Source organism: Penaeus japonicus, unplaced genomic scaffold (assembly GCF_977035675.1).
Source record: "Penaeus japonicus unplaced genomic scaffold, GWHDUDI00000001_assembly GWHDUDI00000010, whole genome shotgun sequence".
Taxonomy (NCBI): Eukaryota; Metazoa; Arthropoda; class Malacostraca; order Decapoda; family Penaeidae; genus Penaeus; species Penaeus japonicus.
The window spans coordinates 21789410-21805018 of NW_028234412.1; the positions used below are offsets into that span (position 1 = coordinate 21789410).

The 15609-nt window shown below is 34.6% G+C and overlaps 2 protein-coding genes across 2 annotated transcripts in view; one reads left to right on the top strand and one right to left on the bottom strand.

Moving 5' to 3' along the window:
* LOC122267605 (exportin-4) overlaps positions 1 to 5592 on the top strand; it is a 30976-nt gene extending 25384 nt beyond the window's left edge. Inside the window, exon 23 of the mRNA XM_086540994.1 lies at positions 415 to 5592. Within this exon, the coding sequence (XP_086397120.1) occupies positions 415 to 609 (195 nt within the window). The 3' untranslated portion in view covers positions 610 to 5592. The remainder of the gene's footprint in view (positions 1 to 414) is intronic.
* Positions 5593 to 9553: 3961 nt separating this feature from the next.
* Pink1 (PTEN-induced putative kinase 1) overlaps positions 9554 to 15609 on the bottom strand; it is a 39747-nt gene continuing 33691 nt past the window's right edge. The window contains exons 7-15 of the mRNA XM_086540345.1: positions 15389 to 15562; positions 14943 to 15146; positions 14636 to 14807; positions 13708 to 13723; positions 13306 to 13469; positions 12588 to 12762; positions 12029 to 12283; positions 11577 to 11678; positions 9554 to 11233 (exon numbers count right to left, since the gene is read on the bottom strand). Coding sequence (XP_086396471.1) covers positions 10997 to 11233; positions 11577 to 11678; positions 12029 to 12283; positions 12588 to 12762; positions 13306 to 13469; positions 13708 to 13723; positions 14636 to 14807; positions 14943 to 15146; positions 15389 to 15562 — 1499 coding nt within the window. The 3' untranslated portion in view covers positions 9554 to 10996. The remainder of the gene's footprint in view (positions 11234 to 11576; positions 11679 to 12028; positions 12284 to 12587; positions 12763 to 13305; positions 13470 to 13707; positions 13724 to 14635; positions 14808 to 14942; positions 15147 to 15388; positions 15563 to 15609) is intronic.

Genomic DNA, 15609 nt, shown 5'->3' on the forward strand with positions numbered 1-15609 from the left:
CATCATCATTTCTTCTTTTTGCAGCTCTCCATTCTTTCACTTTTATTTTGTTGTGATATACTGAAATTATTATTTTTCTTTCTGTAGGCAATATTTTAACTCAATAACTGTGCAATCCCTTGTGTAATCTAACATAGTGCTGTATGTATTTATACACCTGTAAGCTATTTTTAAAAACTTTTCCACACTTAAGTCATTACTGCTTCTGTTTCTTTCATATCAATTTGAATTAGTATGTGTTGCACCTGATTGAAAAAAAGCTTTTGTATCAGAGAATGTATTTCACAACCATTCTATATGGTGTATATTGCAGTTATCAGGTTAGCTGATCATGAATCCACTGTACTTTCCTGACTTCCTATTTGGCATTCATAGACACTTCTCAGTAAATATAATACTTGTGTTCTTACTCAGGGTGACTATCAAGACTTGGTTCAGGCCCTGCTGCACAGCCAGTCTGACCAGACCACTGGACAGCGTCTTGCTGAAGCCTTCACGCAGCTGACAGCCAACGTTGAGCTCTCGGCTGACCGCATCAATCGCATCAAGTTTAGAGATAACTTTGAAAAGTTCATAGCAAATGTGAGAGGATTTTTACTTGTCAAATAATCGACAATAATGAGGAAGTGTGATTATTTTTTTTATATATATAAATAGTTATGCATTTTTTGTCTCTTTTTTTTCAAACATTAGAAATATTATATGTACATAAGCATAATCATCTGTTTAAACCCATGACCTATATACATGTTCATCACTTTCCAATATTTTATTTATTTAAGACAAGATGAATCTCTGTTGATTTGTATGACAGAAAGCAAAACAAAACAAAAAACTAACAAAAAAAATGCTGTAGTTCTAGAGGTAACACAAGTATCACTGTAATTATGAGCTTCACTTGTACGTTGGTTAATGTGTCCATAAAAGTAACATGTATCCAAGCTTCAATCATAATCAGTAAGGTTACATGTAGCTGTAGCTTGGCTCCAGTGTTTATGAGATATTTGAGTTGTTGTAACCCACGTTGAGAGTTTTATGGTATAGCACATTCATTTGGAGAGAATAGTTCAAGAAAATTATAAAAAGAAGCTTTGCTGTGTTTTGACGTAAGTCTAACATATCTCTCCAGTTTTAAGACTTTTTTTTTTTCTTTTGTCTTTATTCTAGTTTGGATTTCATTGATATTTTTTTCCACACAAGAAGTCATTTCTCATGCACATGGGTTAACAATAATGTAATATATCAGTATAAAGCAGTACCAGCACTAGACAATATTCCCAGATTTAAATATGTCCTTGAATGCATGAGAGGATTTACATAGTTCAGGCAATGCATGAGGAAGTATAATCTTACCAGAAAAAGTAGGCTTGGATTTATTTTCTCTCTCTCTCTCTCTCACACACACTCTCTCTATCTCTCCCTCTCTCTCTATCTCTCTCTCTAGCTCTATCTCTATCTCTCTCTCTATAGGTGGGAGAGGAGGTAGTAATTCCAGCTCATGAGACATGCACTTTGAAAAGGGGGGCATAATTATGTCTTTGAATATTGTCTTCTTGCAGGTCATGTTTTAATGCATGTGTGATTTATTGCTTTCAGTAAGATGTTAAAAAGGATATCATCATTATTTTACCCTTTTTTTTCTTCTTTTTTTTTCTTCTTTTTTTTTCAATAGTTTTGTGTTCTTCTGCTGGTGCATAATTCCATAGTTTTTGAATATCTAGTGTTGCATTTAATGACAATATTTATTTGTCGTATGTCCATGTCCATTTCTTGTTCCTGTTTGTAAGAAGAGAGCTTATCTTCATAGACACAAAAGAAAAAAAATCATGACTTAGCACCATTAAGCTTTTCATACTAAACTCATAAGGATGGTTGTCGCAAGGGAATGCCTCAGTGCGACTTCGTTGTCATGTGTATCATTGCCAGCACCTGTTCATCATTGAAGTATTGCAGATGAGAAATCTGTTTTGAGAAATGTGATTTTTTCTTTATGTACTCATTTGCATTTTTTGTTTGATAGTCCATTTGTGATAGAAATGTGTTATCACCAGTGCTGTACAACATTTACAAAATCATTTTCCTAATTTCTTTTCTTTTGCTGTGGTAGTTATTTTTCTTGCTGGTGAAGTAGATTTTTTTTCTAGGAAGACAATTAGAATTACCACTTTTATTCCAGTAGAAAGTTTGTTTTTTTCCCTAAAAGCACAAATTATCCAATTAGCAAAACTAAAACCAAGTAAACCAAATTTCCTTTTATATGAACTTTTTAGCAATATTTAAATCTTTTTAAGTTTTCAGGAAAGTTTCATGATGTCTTTAAATCCAGTAATCATTAGTGTGAGTGGACTTGCGTGGACGTGGATGAGCATGTGTGGACGTGCGTGTCAGTGGATGTGTGCATGCATGGACATGTGCGTGCGTGGACATGTGAGTGCGTGGATGTGCGTACATGCTTGTGTGTGGATGTCCGTGTGGATGTCTGTCTGTGTCTGTGTGTATGTATGTATCTGTGTATTATGTGATAAAGAGAGAGCATACATATATTTGTATGTGTGTGCGTGTGTGCGCGCATGCGTGTGTGTGTGTGTGTGGATAGATTAATAGAGGGGATAGGGTATGGGATGCTTATGTTTGGGTGATATTGCAGGAGAAAAAAAAATCACAATAAAATAAGCTTTATCTGTTTGGTTGTCACTCTTACTTTTGTATTAAGTATTAATTGCAACTGACTGCAATGTTATTTAAGTATTTAGATGTTTGATATGCATACCTTTTTAGGAATTATATGCTATTCTTAGTTGTATATACAAAAGAAAATAAACAAGCAGATAAGTGTTTATAAATCACCAGGTAATCATTTGTATCTAAGAATTATTTTTCTACCTGTCTCCACAATACAGTGCACATTCTATCGCCCAGATAACACAAATTGAGCAAATGTGCAGATGCTTTCCATGGCAGTTTAAGCCAGTGATGCAAGTAGAGGCTTGAACCCACAAGGTATTTCCAGTTTGGATTTCATCATAATGTTTGTTTCAAGATGCAGGCCCTGCTGATTACAAGAGATACTCATTGAATAAAATATCGACTAGGTCTTTCAGCTGCTTTGGCTACTACAGTTTATGATAATGATTAGTTTTAAGTTTTTTCCTTTTTTCTTTGTTCTTTGTTCTTTTCTTGTATTTGCCCTTGTTTTTCTTCATTTTCCTTTTTCTGTTTTCTTTATTCTTTATTTTATTGTGTAGAGTAAGGAACAGAGGCTTATTTATGGTATTATTCACTCTTTGACCTTTTATTATGTTTTCTTCTTAGATAGGGTCATTTTGTAGTATCTTTTGATAATAGACATCTCTGGCAGTTTCAGATGTTTGTGTATATGATGTACAATTTAATGGCTTGTTAGCAGATAGTTGTATGAGCTAGAAATACCAATACCTTGACACTTTTTTAAGTCATTTTTTAAGTATTAAAATGATGTCACTTCCAGATTATTGATAATTATTTTTCTCCCTTGTTCTTTGTATCTTTGTGTCTCCTCCTCCTCTTCCTCTTCTTCTTCCTCCCATCATCCCCCTCCTCCTCTTCATTTCAGAACTCCTAATCAGTAGTTGAACTCGGCAGTAGATATATATTTCATAATTTTCACATTGCCTAAATGTACAAAGTATGGTGTTTACATTTTTAATGATGCTTTGCCTAATCCATGTTGCTGAGCCAAAGAGATCAAGGCAACTAGCCTTTGAGAACCCAGTTGTGATGGTTGATAGTTGCTTCTTAGCTTTAGGCCTATGTGTAATAGGAATCTTGTATGTTTTATGTTTAGATTTTTTTCTTTTTCTTTTCTTTTCGTTTGTTTTTTTAATTCTTCTTGTATCATTATTTATGTTTGAGTTTTGGGTCAATTTCATCTGTAGATTCAAAAGTTTTTTGCGATTATTCTTGTTTTGTTTTAATTTTGTTAGCAGCTAGGTTTCCAAAGGCTTGCTGTGTCCTGTCTTGTCTTTATATTTAGTCCCTTGCTGTTAGTGTTGTGTAAGTGTTACTTTCTGCTTTCATACCTTTAAAACTAGAGTTGTATAGTTAAAAGACTTTACAGAAATAGTCATTGTGGTAAACATATTTCCAAATTATTTTTCCCAGTTTTCATTTTGTTTTGTTTTAATCATGTATAACATTGTACAAGTTTTGTTTCATTTTAATTGTTTATATTTTACTATATCATAGACTTGAAAATGGGTGGAAATTACTTGCAATTACATTATTCAACTACTTGTGAACTCCATCTTTTTGTGTTGTCTGTGATAGCCAGATAATAACATTTTTTTTCACCCTTTGCTTTTCATTGCAAACAGTACTAATATACTACAGCTGTTTTTACTAAGAGTGCAAAATTTTGTTTTTCTTTTCACTCATTATCAGTTTGTTTTTGTTATTATCATTTTTAATATTTTGCTTGTGCAAGCAAAATTTGAGAATACCAAAATAACATAATGTTCTTAATTCTGGAAGATCTTGTATTGCACTTTGGATTTGTGTGCTCGTACTATCATCATTATTATTCTTACTATTATTTTTAAGTTTACCAACCAGTGATTGTCAGAGTTGTATCATAATACTTGTATCTTACTAATTGCCCAAATACTAAATACTATAGAAAGAAAAACTAGATAAATTTTACACAATAACTTACCTCGTGCAAGATTGGTTGCGAATGTGACTTAGGGCTGTGATTTACTTCAACCAACCCAGATTGTGAGTCGAGCAGGTTAGAGGATAGAAACAATTCACAAATTACTTGTCTCAATAAAATTTGGGGCATCAGTACGTTCTTAGCAAAATGTGTGAAGAGTAATCTCGATTTTGTGCAAGTAGATTAAAGACAATTGTTTATTATTGTGACAAACATTTGGGTGGTGTTTTTGCAAAGTCTTGTCGCTGTTATGACAAAACGCAATTCATTTTATTTTATGTTGTGCGGTGAATTGTTCTTTATTTTCAAAACATTTTCACTGAAATACTGCCAGTTTTAGCTTATTATTATCATTATTACTTTTATTATTTTTTTTGTTATTTTTACAGTAGTACTGATAGTTTGTATTCAGTTCATTACATCATGTATGTGTGTATGTGTGTCTGTCTGTATTTTTTTTTTTATCCAATTGATTGTCATAGTACGTAATTTTGGTTGTAAAACTACAAAAAGTGTTAAGAAGTCCCTAGTCATGGGCACATGTTTAGTCCTAAAAAGAAATGATAATAGGTAAGGTTCTGAGTAATTGATATTCCACACTACAAATCAGTGTAATATACAACGCAGTTCATCGTGGTTGTGACAATCGAATAGACCGTCCTTCTCCTTATGTTCCTGCTTGCTGTTATTCTATACACTTGTAATGCATAAAGCTTTAAAAAGTATATATTCGCTCCTCTTACATTGAATCGAGTGTGGGAATAGAGAAAGGACTTTTCATTTTAAGTTGAGGATGTGAAGAGTGAAGATAATTTGATTCATTCATTTACTCTTTTTATTATTACTATTACTGCCATTACTGTATTATTTATTTTTGTTATTAAATATTTGTTTTATGCTTTTTCCATGCTGTTAGATTTTCCCAGTGCCATTTCCATGCCATCAGTCTGAACATGCATAGACATTCCAGCTTATGAATAAGGACAATGCTTGACACATTTTTTATGTATTTTTCTTCATACCTTTATGAACCATGATTGCAGGAGGATGTAGAAGTTACAGCACTTACACAATTCTTGAGAATAAAGTAATGTAAATTCTTTAATTAGTGCTGTCCTATAGTACAAAGGACTACTTGATTTTTGTAAAATACTCTGTGTTGGATGTTAGTCATTTCTCCTGCAGTAAAATATTTAAGTGTATGTATATATTTATGGAAGTTACACCTTCATAAGACAAAGGTAATTGATAAATGAACAAAAGTTTTATTGCTGATGCATTTTAGCAGGTCAGTCCCTAAATTTGTAATATATACTTTTGATATTGCATTAGGATAATGGCATGGAAAGTGATTGGCTTGTCATCAGATTTTAAATTGGTGTTTGAAATTGAGAAAAATCCCAAAGAAAACTTCAAATAGTTTTGTGTTAATTTGTTTTGTTGTGAGCAGCAAATTGCAGATTATTTTTTATTTTCTTAATTATTTTTGTTTATGATTGTGCATTGTGTTTCTACATTCTTCATGTTCTTCAAAAGAATGATAATCATATACTTAATCATTTATTATGATGAAAAAAAAGATTCAAATCCATTTACTTATTTCTTTCCATTTTTCCTCACAATAATCTTTTCATTAGAGGAAAACATATGATCAATGTGAATATGACTTCACATGCACACTTGTATATTGACTTTTGCTGTAAGATGCTTAGGAAAAAAAATAGAATTCATACTTAGATAGAATGTTACTGTCATGAGAGTTAAAGAATGTAATTGTGTTATCAGATATCCTTTTCAATGGCAGTTTTGAAAGTGGAATTTTACTTGTGGTTCAAGATGATATGCATGATTTGCTGTTCTTGACATGTCCTGTGTGGTGTTCTTTAGTATCTTTAATGAATTGAGTATAATCCAGTACACTTTTAAGAATTTTAAAACAGCTCTCTGGTCAGTATAAGTCACAATGACAGAGGAGGTATTTCAGTTTTGGAAATGGCCCTTAATTAAATCATAGGTACCTTAAACACATGTTTTGGTTTTGTACAAGATGTAGGATATCTATATTCTTTGTTTTAAAAAAACTTTAACAGAAATACACTATGTCAAGGAGTGCTCCTGTTCTCTCTTATTATTAATAAGTTGAATACATGACATGGTTATGGTAAGGAAAAGGAAAATGGTATTTGTATGGTACCTAACTTAAATGCTGGTGATTGAAGTTTTGTGATAGATCTGTTTTCTTCAATTGTTGGCATTTGATGCAGAAGCTGATCATGAAAGGCTGATTAAAATTTTTACATACTGTGACAGGAAGTCCAGCTTGATTAGTTCTTGAATTAAGGCATAATTACTCAACAAGCATGTTTTCTTTATATTGATAAAAGAAAAAAAGGCTTTTGTTTTCCGTAGGCTTTTAAGTGGTATTGAATGACAATGTGCATTTAGCATTTCTTAAGTGAAAAAAAAAGATAAATCCAGAATATATCAAAATTAGAATATGTATCTCAGTAGATCATTATTTTGTCAGTGCCCAATGTTTGCTTATGCTACTTTTCCATTTTGTTTTAAGGTGATTTTTTCACTAATGTCCATCAGGTTCTTGCTTCAGAGCAACTTGTGAGTCCTGAAAGAAGTAGTGAGAAGTGAAGATATGACTCAGATTTATTTCACATGACTGAATGTAAATAATTACCAGTCTTCATTTAATTCATGGACAGATTAATGAAGCTTTACTATGTAATTTACTATTATTGCATCACTGTAGTACTTTATTCTAGTTCTTTTTTCTTTACATTCATTTTTAATGATAGTAATAGCTTGTAATTATCACTTTATGAGGCACTCAGTGGTTTCTTGGAGGACAAGAGTATTTATTGTTTATTGTTATTTTGTAATAATATACAGGGAAGGAAGTCCTAGAAAATGTAATGACAACATTATTAAGAATAGCCGGAACTTCCTGACACACAATTAGAACTCGTCTTATAATTCTGCCAACGCCAAAATGAACATCAATCAGAGAATGGGTAGTTGTGCTCAGCATGACTTTTTCTTTCCCCTTTTCTCTTTCTTTCTTTCCTTTATTTTTTTTCTCTCTCGTACTTTTTTACTATTACTATTTGTAATAAGAACAGTTAGTTTAGATGTAGAAGTGCTAGAAGTAGTTGTAGTAATTTTCTTGTCATAAGAAGAATGTACTTTTAATAATAATTTTTGAGAGAGAGAATATAGCAAATGGAAGGAATGGAAGGCTCAAAACATCATCTTAAGTGATGCATCACGGATAGAAAATGAGATCATTCAGTAAACTCACACAGAACTCGTCAGTGGAATCCTATCATCAAGGTTATTTGATTAAGTGACAAGATGTAATGAATGTATTATTATTATCATTGATATTATCATAATTATAATAATAAAGAATTAGTACCACTTCCACTCTTTTTTTTTTATTTTGTGATTTTCTTTAATTGTGAATACTGATTACAATTTATTTTCATCACTTGATACTTGTTTCTTCAAAGATTCATATTTGTACATGCTGCAGATATATTATAAACTTTGGCAGCTTATGTGATAAAATAAATAATAAAAAAATATTAATCATATATTACCAGGAATATATAATTTGCTTTTCTGAAATGTACATTTGTGATTTAGGAAGATACTACTGCAGGAAGAGAAACTTCTGGGTGCCTCAATGATTTTGAAAAAAAAAGTTAGGTATTTTTGCATAAAAAAATAAACATTAAGTATTCATTAGAAAATCCAAGCTGGGACCCATACAGGTCTTCATGCCAGGTGCATTGTCCTGCATTGTGATATTGTCTAGCTGTACCAGTGTTAACATAGCAGTCTCTCATACTTATGTTTCTACTTCTTTTTTATTAAACATCTATAAAAAGTTGTATGGTTTTCAATTTTCCCCTCCATTTTTTTTATAGGATAGAAAGCTATTATTATTTCTGAATGCCAAAGTTTTCCTTTCTAGTATTTATGGGCATTGAATACTTTATAGTTATAAGATTTGTAATTCTATATATTCAATAGAAAACTTTTAAGATGAAAACAATTATTCAATGTGCTGAATATAGTTCCGAAAAACACTATAATGTCATTATCAGTTACGTAAATGATGAAAGACATGTACAGCAAAATACTAAAATAACTAGAGCAGTAGCACAAGTTGATGGATCTCTCGTGAAGCTCATAATCCTTGGACACTGGTCAACTAGTGGTGCATTGGCTAACTTTCAAGCTACTGAAGCTTATGAAAAAAATAATATAAGCCTCATTTGTCTTGCTGTAGCACTCTTTTAATGCCATCTTAAATGTCAAATTGCTTAAATTGTTTGATGGATAGAGTTTGAAACATTAGCACAACTTCTGAAAAAAAATGATAAAAATACCTTCAGAGTATCTTCCAAAAGCTGAATATGGAATCCTGGGTATTACAATATCAGTATGTATTCTTATCTGTAGCCAAGTTCATAAACATGGTAGACATCAAGACTTCATAATGTCTATTTTCTGAGCAATTGGGAAGAGGAATAATCCTTTATAACCTTTTCCTGTAAATTTCGAAATAATTCCACAAAACCATATAACACCCAGATTCTCTGAAGGCAATTTGTTTTGGTGATAAAAAAAATAATTTACAGCATAAAAGCCAAAATTATGATGATTTGTGTTTGTTTACCAGCTTCAATAAAACATTTCTTCAATATTTTCCCTTTTACTCTTGTACACCATCTTGTGTAGTTTCCAGTTAGTGTTAAAGAAAAATAATAAATTTTACCTCTAAACCAGAATCAGGTTTTCTCTTTCCTGCTTGGAGACCGTACAAATTCAACATACCAGGGAGTTTATTAAAATATTTATTTTTCTAGCCATATATATACACATACTATCCTTTATATTGTACATTTACCATCACAGGAAGAATAAATATACTAAATGCTAATAAACATACTTTCTCTACTTTTTCATGTGAATATAATGTTGATATAAGCTAGAGGGAAGGGGAAGGGTGTGTCATTGCTCATTTGTCTGCATAGGTATGCAAGTGCATGGGCAGGTGCTTGTTAGTGCATATGTGTGTGTTTGTGCTCTAAATTATCCTGAATACCCCCTTCCCATGTAGATCCTCTACAAAAGATGAATGGCTTAAAGAATACATTTGTCACTTGATCACATATGTGATCAGTTTGACATTAGTTAATTTTTTGGGTTTTATGGGTTTTTTTTAGAAAAAAGGGTATTTAGGCAGAAAATCACAGGTGCAAGCTGGGCTTCCTAACACTAACAAGGCATTCCTATCACAATTTATTAATGTAAAGGATTCCATTTAAAACAAATTGAAATTACAGATATGGTAACAGGTAGGTCATACATGTAGGGAAAAAGTGAAATGAAAAATGGACAAACTATAAAACAATTTCTGAATATACAAACAAAGAGGTTTGTATTCTCTGTATCAAGTATATCCTTTGATACATATCTATTTCTATTCTATGCATCTAGTATATCCTTTGATACATATCTATATCCAGTTATACTCTTTTTCATATGCTCAAGTTAACCATAAATGCAAAATGCTCTACTATTTGCTGCAGCAAAGTAGGCTCTGCAAATTATTATCACATCAATTTAATTGCATAATTCAAAACAAAAAATGAGGATGACTGATTCCATTATATTCTCTAGATATAGAAGCCTCATTCCTTATTACATTAAAAGTATACAGCATAAAGCAATTATGAAGGGTGACATACAGATAAATATTCTATCTGCACACCTATGCAAGAACATAAAGTAAGAGTGCAAGTGAACAAATGTAAAAAACTTGATTATAACCTTTTTCTCAAAAATTAAATACAAATACTGAGTCAAATAGTTCAGGAAAAAACATTAAAAGATATCCAACTTTTCTTTTCATCTTTTTTCAAGTATTTATATTTTTGATAAATTTGCTAATAAAATGACCTTACAAAATAATAGTCTAATAGTGCACAGTAAATTCAAACAATAACAGTTTTGACACTTATTTTTCTTCTATTTACAGAAAACTCCTATCTCATATGTTCTTAGTTTTATTTTTTTTACTTCACTAATATGCAAACTATTTTTTTTTTAATAGAACATGGGGAGCCCTATGAGACACTAATAATCAAATCATGTAAGGTTACTAGAAACAAAACAAAACAAAAAAGACATCACAATTCAATATGATATTCCTCATTACTATTGGGTAAAATATTTCTGGACATACGAGACTACGTTTACCTCATAACTTTGCACTCACTTCTAAAATGCTCTGTTCCATTTGATGGCTTGAACGATGTCCATGTAGTGGACTCTTGCCAAAAAAGTGGAGACAAGCTCATACTCGAGTTGCCCTCCTTGGCGATCTGAAGTCACAACACCCATCTCCTCCATCCTCTTCTGCTGCTCTCGACTCGTGTACTGCTTCCTGTGGTGCGAGCCCGAGAGCCTTGCCTCACACAGGACTTTGGTTGTGAGACAAAGCAACCACTGCATAATCTGTAAAGGAATGGATAGCGGTAATCTTAACCCATTCGCGCCAGGTGACGTGCCGACACATTTCGTGGTTTTTGCATCAGACGCTGGCGACAAGATATTTGGTCAAGGCCAGTGCTCGGGGTGATCGAGCGGACAGCCCAGGCTCACGGCTAGTGCACCCGAGAATCCCAAGGCATTAGGCTTATGCCTTTGAAAACCTCGGCATTTTGACCATTCACAGCCGGAATCGCCCCAGCGTGAATGGGTTAAAGCACAATTGAATTAACTTTTTTCCACATCACCATTTCTTGAAAATTATTGCAATTTTGCACAATCAGAAGAATCAAAAACAAAAAAATCTTACCTCAGTCTGTGAAGGAAGCGTAAGGGAATGCCGACTCAGCCATTTACTTGGAGCCCAAAGAATCAACTGACAGAGTGTTGCTGCCACATTGGCACTTGGCCGCTGAAATACAAAGAATTTTAGTATGGCATGTTAAATGTGTGCAGAAGTTAACCCTTTCCCGCCAGGGCACGCGCTACGCGAAAACCCCTATGCCGGGCGATTGCAATATTGCATTGTAATCGTCACACTGGCATGACGCCCCGGCATCGGGAATTTAGCTGTGTCACATGAGTGTGACACACCGTCGTCATTGGGTTAATAGGAAATGTTCAATGTGTGAAGAAGAATTTAATATGAAATGTTCAATGTGTGTAATTAGGTACAAACTATTTTTTTTTTCTTAGAGACAAGGAAGAATTTCAAAAAAGGGGGGAAGAAGAGAGAGAAACAAACAACAAAGAGGTGCTCACATTACGGGGGTTTCGGCGAAGGAGATCATGAATGAGATGCCTGACAGCTGGAGGTACACTCTTGGGCAAGCGAGGCAGCTGCGATTCCTTGTAGTTAAAGGAGTCCAAAGGCTGCTGCTTGCTTCCTGTACTGGGATGAATGTGACAGAATGGGTTCTCCAGACCATACATTTCATAAGATAGAGTACCAACTGCCCACAAGTCTGCATGGGAGTAGTTTACAGGCCTCAGAAATCCTGGGACTGCTGTTTTCACCTGAAATGAGATAGACAATATATCAGCACTCTAAATCAAGACTAAAAATTGAATATAGAATAAGAATAAATCTGTTTTGGATGACCTTTTACCATTAACTCATTTAATATCAAATATATATTTGTCTGAAAATTCGAGTAAAATAAAAATTAATATCAGCATTAATCATAACCAAATGATCCCTTAGAGTAAATTTTCTGTACACAAAGATTAACAGACTGTATTAATGACAAAATGAAGAGAGAAAAGTCTGAAACCTATATCAAAATACAGACATTATATCCAAAACAAGGCAAAACATTACCTCTGGAGCCATGAGTGCACTATTGCCTTGCCTGGGATCAACTTCTCGAGACGGAAATGGGACGGTCATACTTGCATCTTCGGTCACGACACTACATCCGAAATCTGTCAGCACTAGATGAGGGTATTGCCATCCCTCAGCTAGAGACAGAAGGATGTTGTCCGATTTCAGGTCCCTGTAGGATATATATATACATTCTATCATCTATTTTCTGTGAGCTCCAGTTCACAAAATTATAATAAAAGGAATAAAAAAAGAAAGAAACTTTATATAACTTCCATTTCTTCATATCGAAATTGTAAAAGCAAAACAAAACAACTTAAATTAGGATCTCATGAAAGTTCCATTCAGGAGCCTACAAAGTACCTCATACAAGACAGATTTGTATTTGACTATGGTTGACACATTTAGGAAGTATATGTCTAATTTTTATCACCCCTCCACTACTTCACTTTTCCATACTGATTACTCATTTATCTTGAGAACCTTTCGATAATATTCACAAGGGTAATGGCGGACACTACAGTAGCTTTCAATCAGTACATCCTGGTTATTTTGGGACATTTTACCTATTTCTTACCAAATTCATAAGTCAATCTTCATTTTTTTTTTCTTGCAAGGTATGATTTCAACTCTTCATTTACAGTCTATAAGTAAATATTACAAAGATGTGCACTGAGAGAGCACTTCATCAATCAAAGTCACTTTTAAGACATACCTGTGGGACACATTGTGCTTGTTGATGTGTAGCACTGCTTCAAGCAGCTGGGTAAGCAAAAGGAGCGACGTGCGTCTTGGAATCTCATACTGTTTGATATATTCCCTCAAACTCAGGTCGTATCTGTGAAGCATCAACAGAAACAAAAATATTGATATTGTCTTTCTTTTTAAACCTTAACCCATTGTGGATGGGTGTCATGACATACATGATGCAGGAGATTTAGCCTGACAACAGTCATCATCATATACATGATGTTCAGGGATTTTGGATCACTGTGCTATTCTTTTGTGCTATGAGTAAGGAGTGAGTGTTGATGACAATCACATAATTGCTATAATTACCGTAATATTAAGCAACCCTAACATCCAAAACCTAGATGGCACCACTTTCTTCTGGTACCAGCAGGTGAGAGAGCCTTGAAGGGCACCCACACTCTCTAGCAAGCACTATCTTTACAGAGCGATGGCACACAGTAAGTTATTGACCTCTTGCTCTAAAGTACCACCATGAAGGATGTGCAGGGAGAACGAGAAGAGGAAGGGGACTCAAACCATGCCCAATGTCTAAAATGTGCCACTGTGCCAGCAGGGATGTCTTTTACTGTGGCACTCACAGTCATTAAGCACAGATTTTCTTCCTCTTCCCTACCTCTTCATGTTACCTTCATTATAGATGGTTATGTTTCATATTCATTCATAACAGTACACAAATACAAAAGATAAAGTTTTTTTTGTCTCTGTCAGATTCGACCTGTTCTGGCGAGTCTTCTGGGACGGTCAGTAATTCCTGAATCACAGCCTCTTCCTTCTTCCTCTCTTCCTTCTTCCTCTCTTCCTTCTTCCTCTCTTCCTTCTTCCTCTCTTCCTGCTTCCTCTCTTCCTGCTTCCTCTCTTCCTTCTTCCTCTCTTCCTGCTTCCTCTCTTCCTCTCTTCCTGCTTCCTCTCTTCCTGCTTCCTCTCTTCCTGCTTCCTCTCTTCCTGCTTCCTCTCTTCCTGCTTCCTCTCTTCCTGCTTCCTCTCTTCCTGCTTCCTCTCTTCCTGCTTCCTCTCTTCCTGCTTCCTCTCTTCCTTCTTCCTCTCTTCCTGCTTCCTCTCTTCCTTCTTCCTCTCTTCCTGCTTCCTCTCTTCCTGCTTCCTCTCTTCCTTCTTCCTCTCTTCCTGCTTCCTCTCTTCCTGCTTCCTCTCTTCCTGCTTCCTCTCTTCCTGCTTCCTCTCTTCCTGCTTCCTCTTTCCCTCCCTCCTTTCTCCTTCCCTCCTTCAACAATAATAATAATAAACATTTTGATAAAGATGATAATAAACATGATAATAATTATGATGATAATAACCTTTCTTGCCACTCAAGCTGTGCTTCATCCAACTGCAAACTCCGCGCAGGAAGCATCTCCTTGTACATGGCTCTGAGGATGGCCGGTGCATTGGACTCTGCTTCATAGTTGAACATCATCTTAATGGCCAGAGGATATTTCTCCAAACTGACTCTTTCTTCACTGTTTGAATCTGCATTGAAAAAATAGTTAAAACATCAATATCACTTTTATTACTGCTATCAAGAAGGTATGTCTTATTAAAAAAGGTAATTCCCTGTTGAAAATTCCAGCCAAGCGCCCCTCTCTCTGACTTCCTTTCCTTTACCTCTATTCAGATGCTCGGTGCTTGTTTTGGCAACTGCTCCTCTGGCCATCGACTGCGACCTCATCAAGAGGCTCTCGCTCTCGTCGTTCCTCTCCTTGAATTTGACTCTCCTCGTCTTGCGATTTGGACGAACACCATCGGGGGAAGGTGAATGGACCTCCTCGGCCCTCCTGTCTCTGTCAGATTCGACCTGTTCTGGCGAGTCTTCTGGGACGGTCAGTAATTCCTGAATCACAGCCTCTTCCTCTCTTCCTGCTTCCTCTCTTCCTGCTTCCTCTCTTCCTTCTTCCTCTCTTCCTTCTTCCTCTCTTCCTCTCTTCCTCTCTCCCCTCTCCCCGCTCTCCTTCTCTCCTTCTCTCCTTCTCTCCTTCCCTCCTTCAACAATAATAATAATAAACATTTTGATAAAGATGATAATAAACATGATAATAATTATGATGATAATAACCTTTCTTGCCACTCAAGCTGTGCTTCATCCAACTGCAAACTCCGCGCAGGAAGCATCTCCTTGTACATGGCTCTGAGGATGGCCGGTGCATTGGACTCTGCTTCATAGTTGAACATCATCTTAATAGCCAGAGGATATTTCTCCAAACTGACTCTTTCTTCACTGTTTGAATCTGCATTGAAAAAATAGTTAAAACATCAATATCACTTTTATTACTGC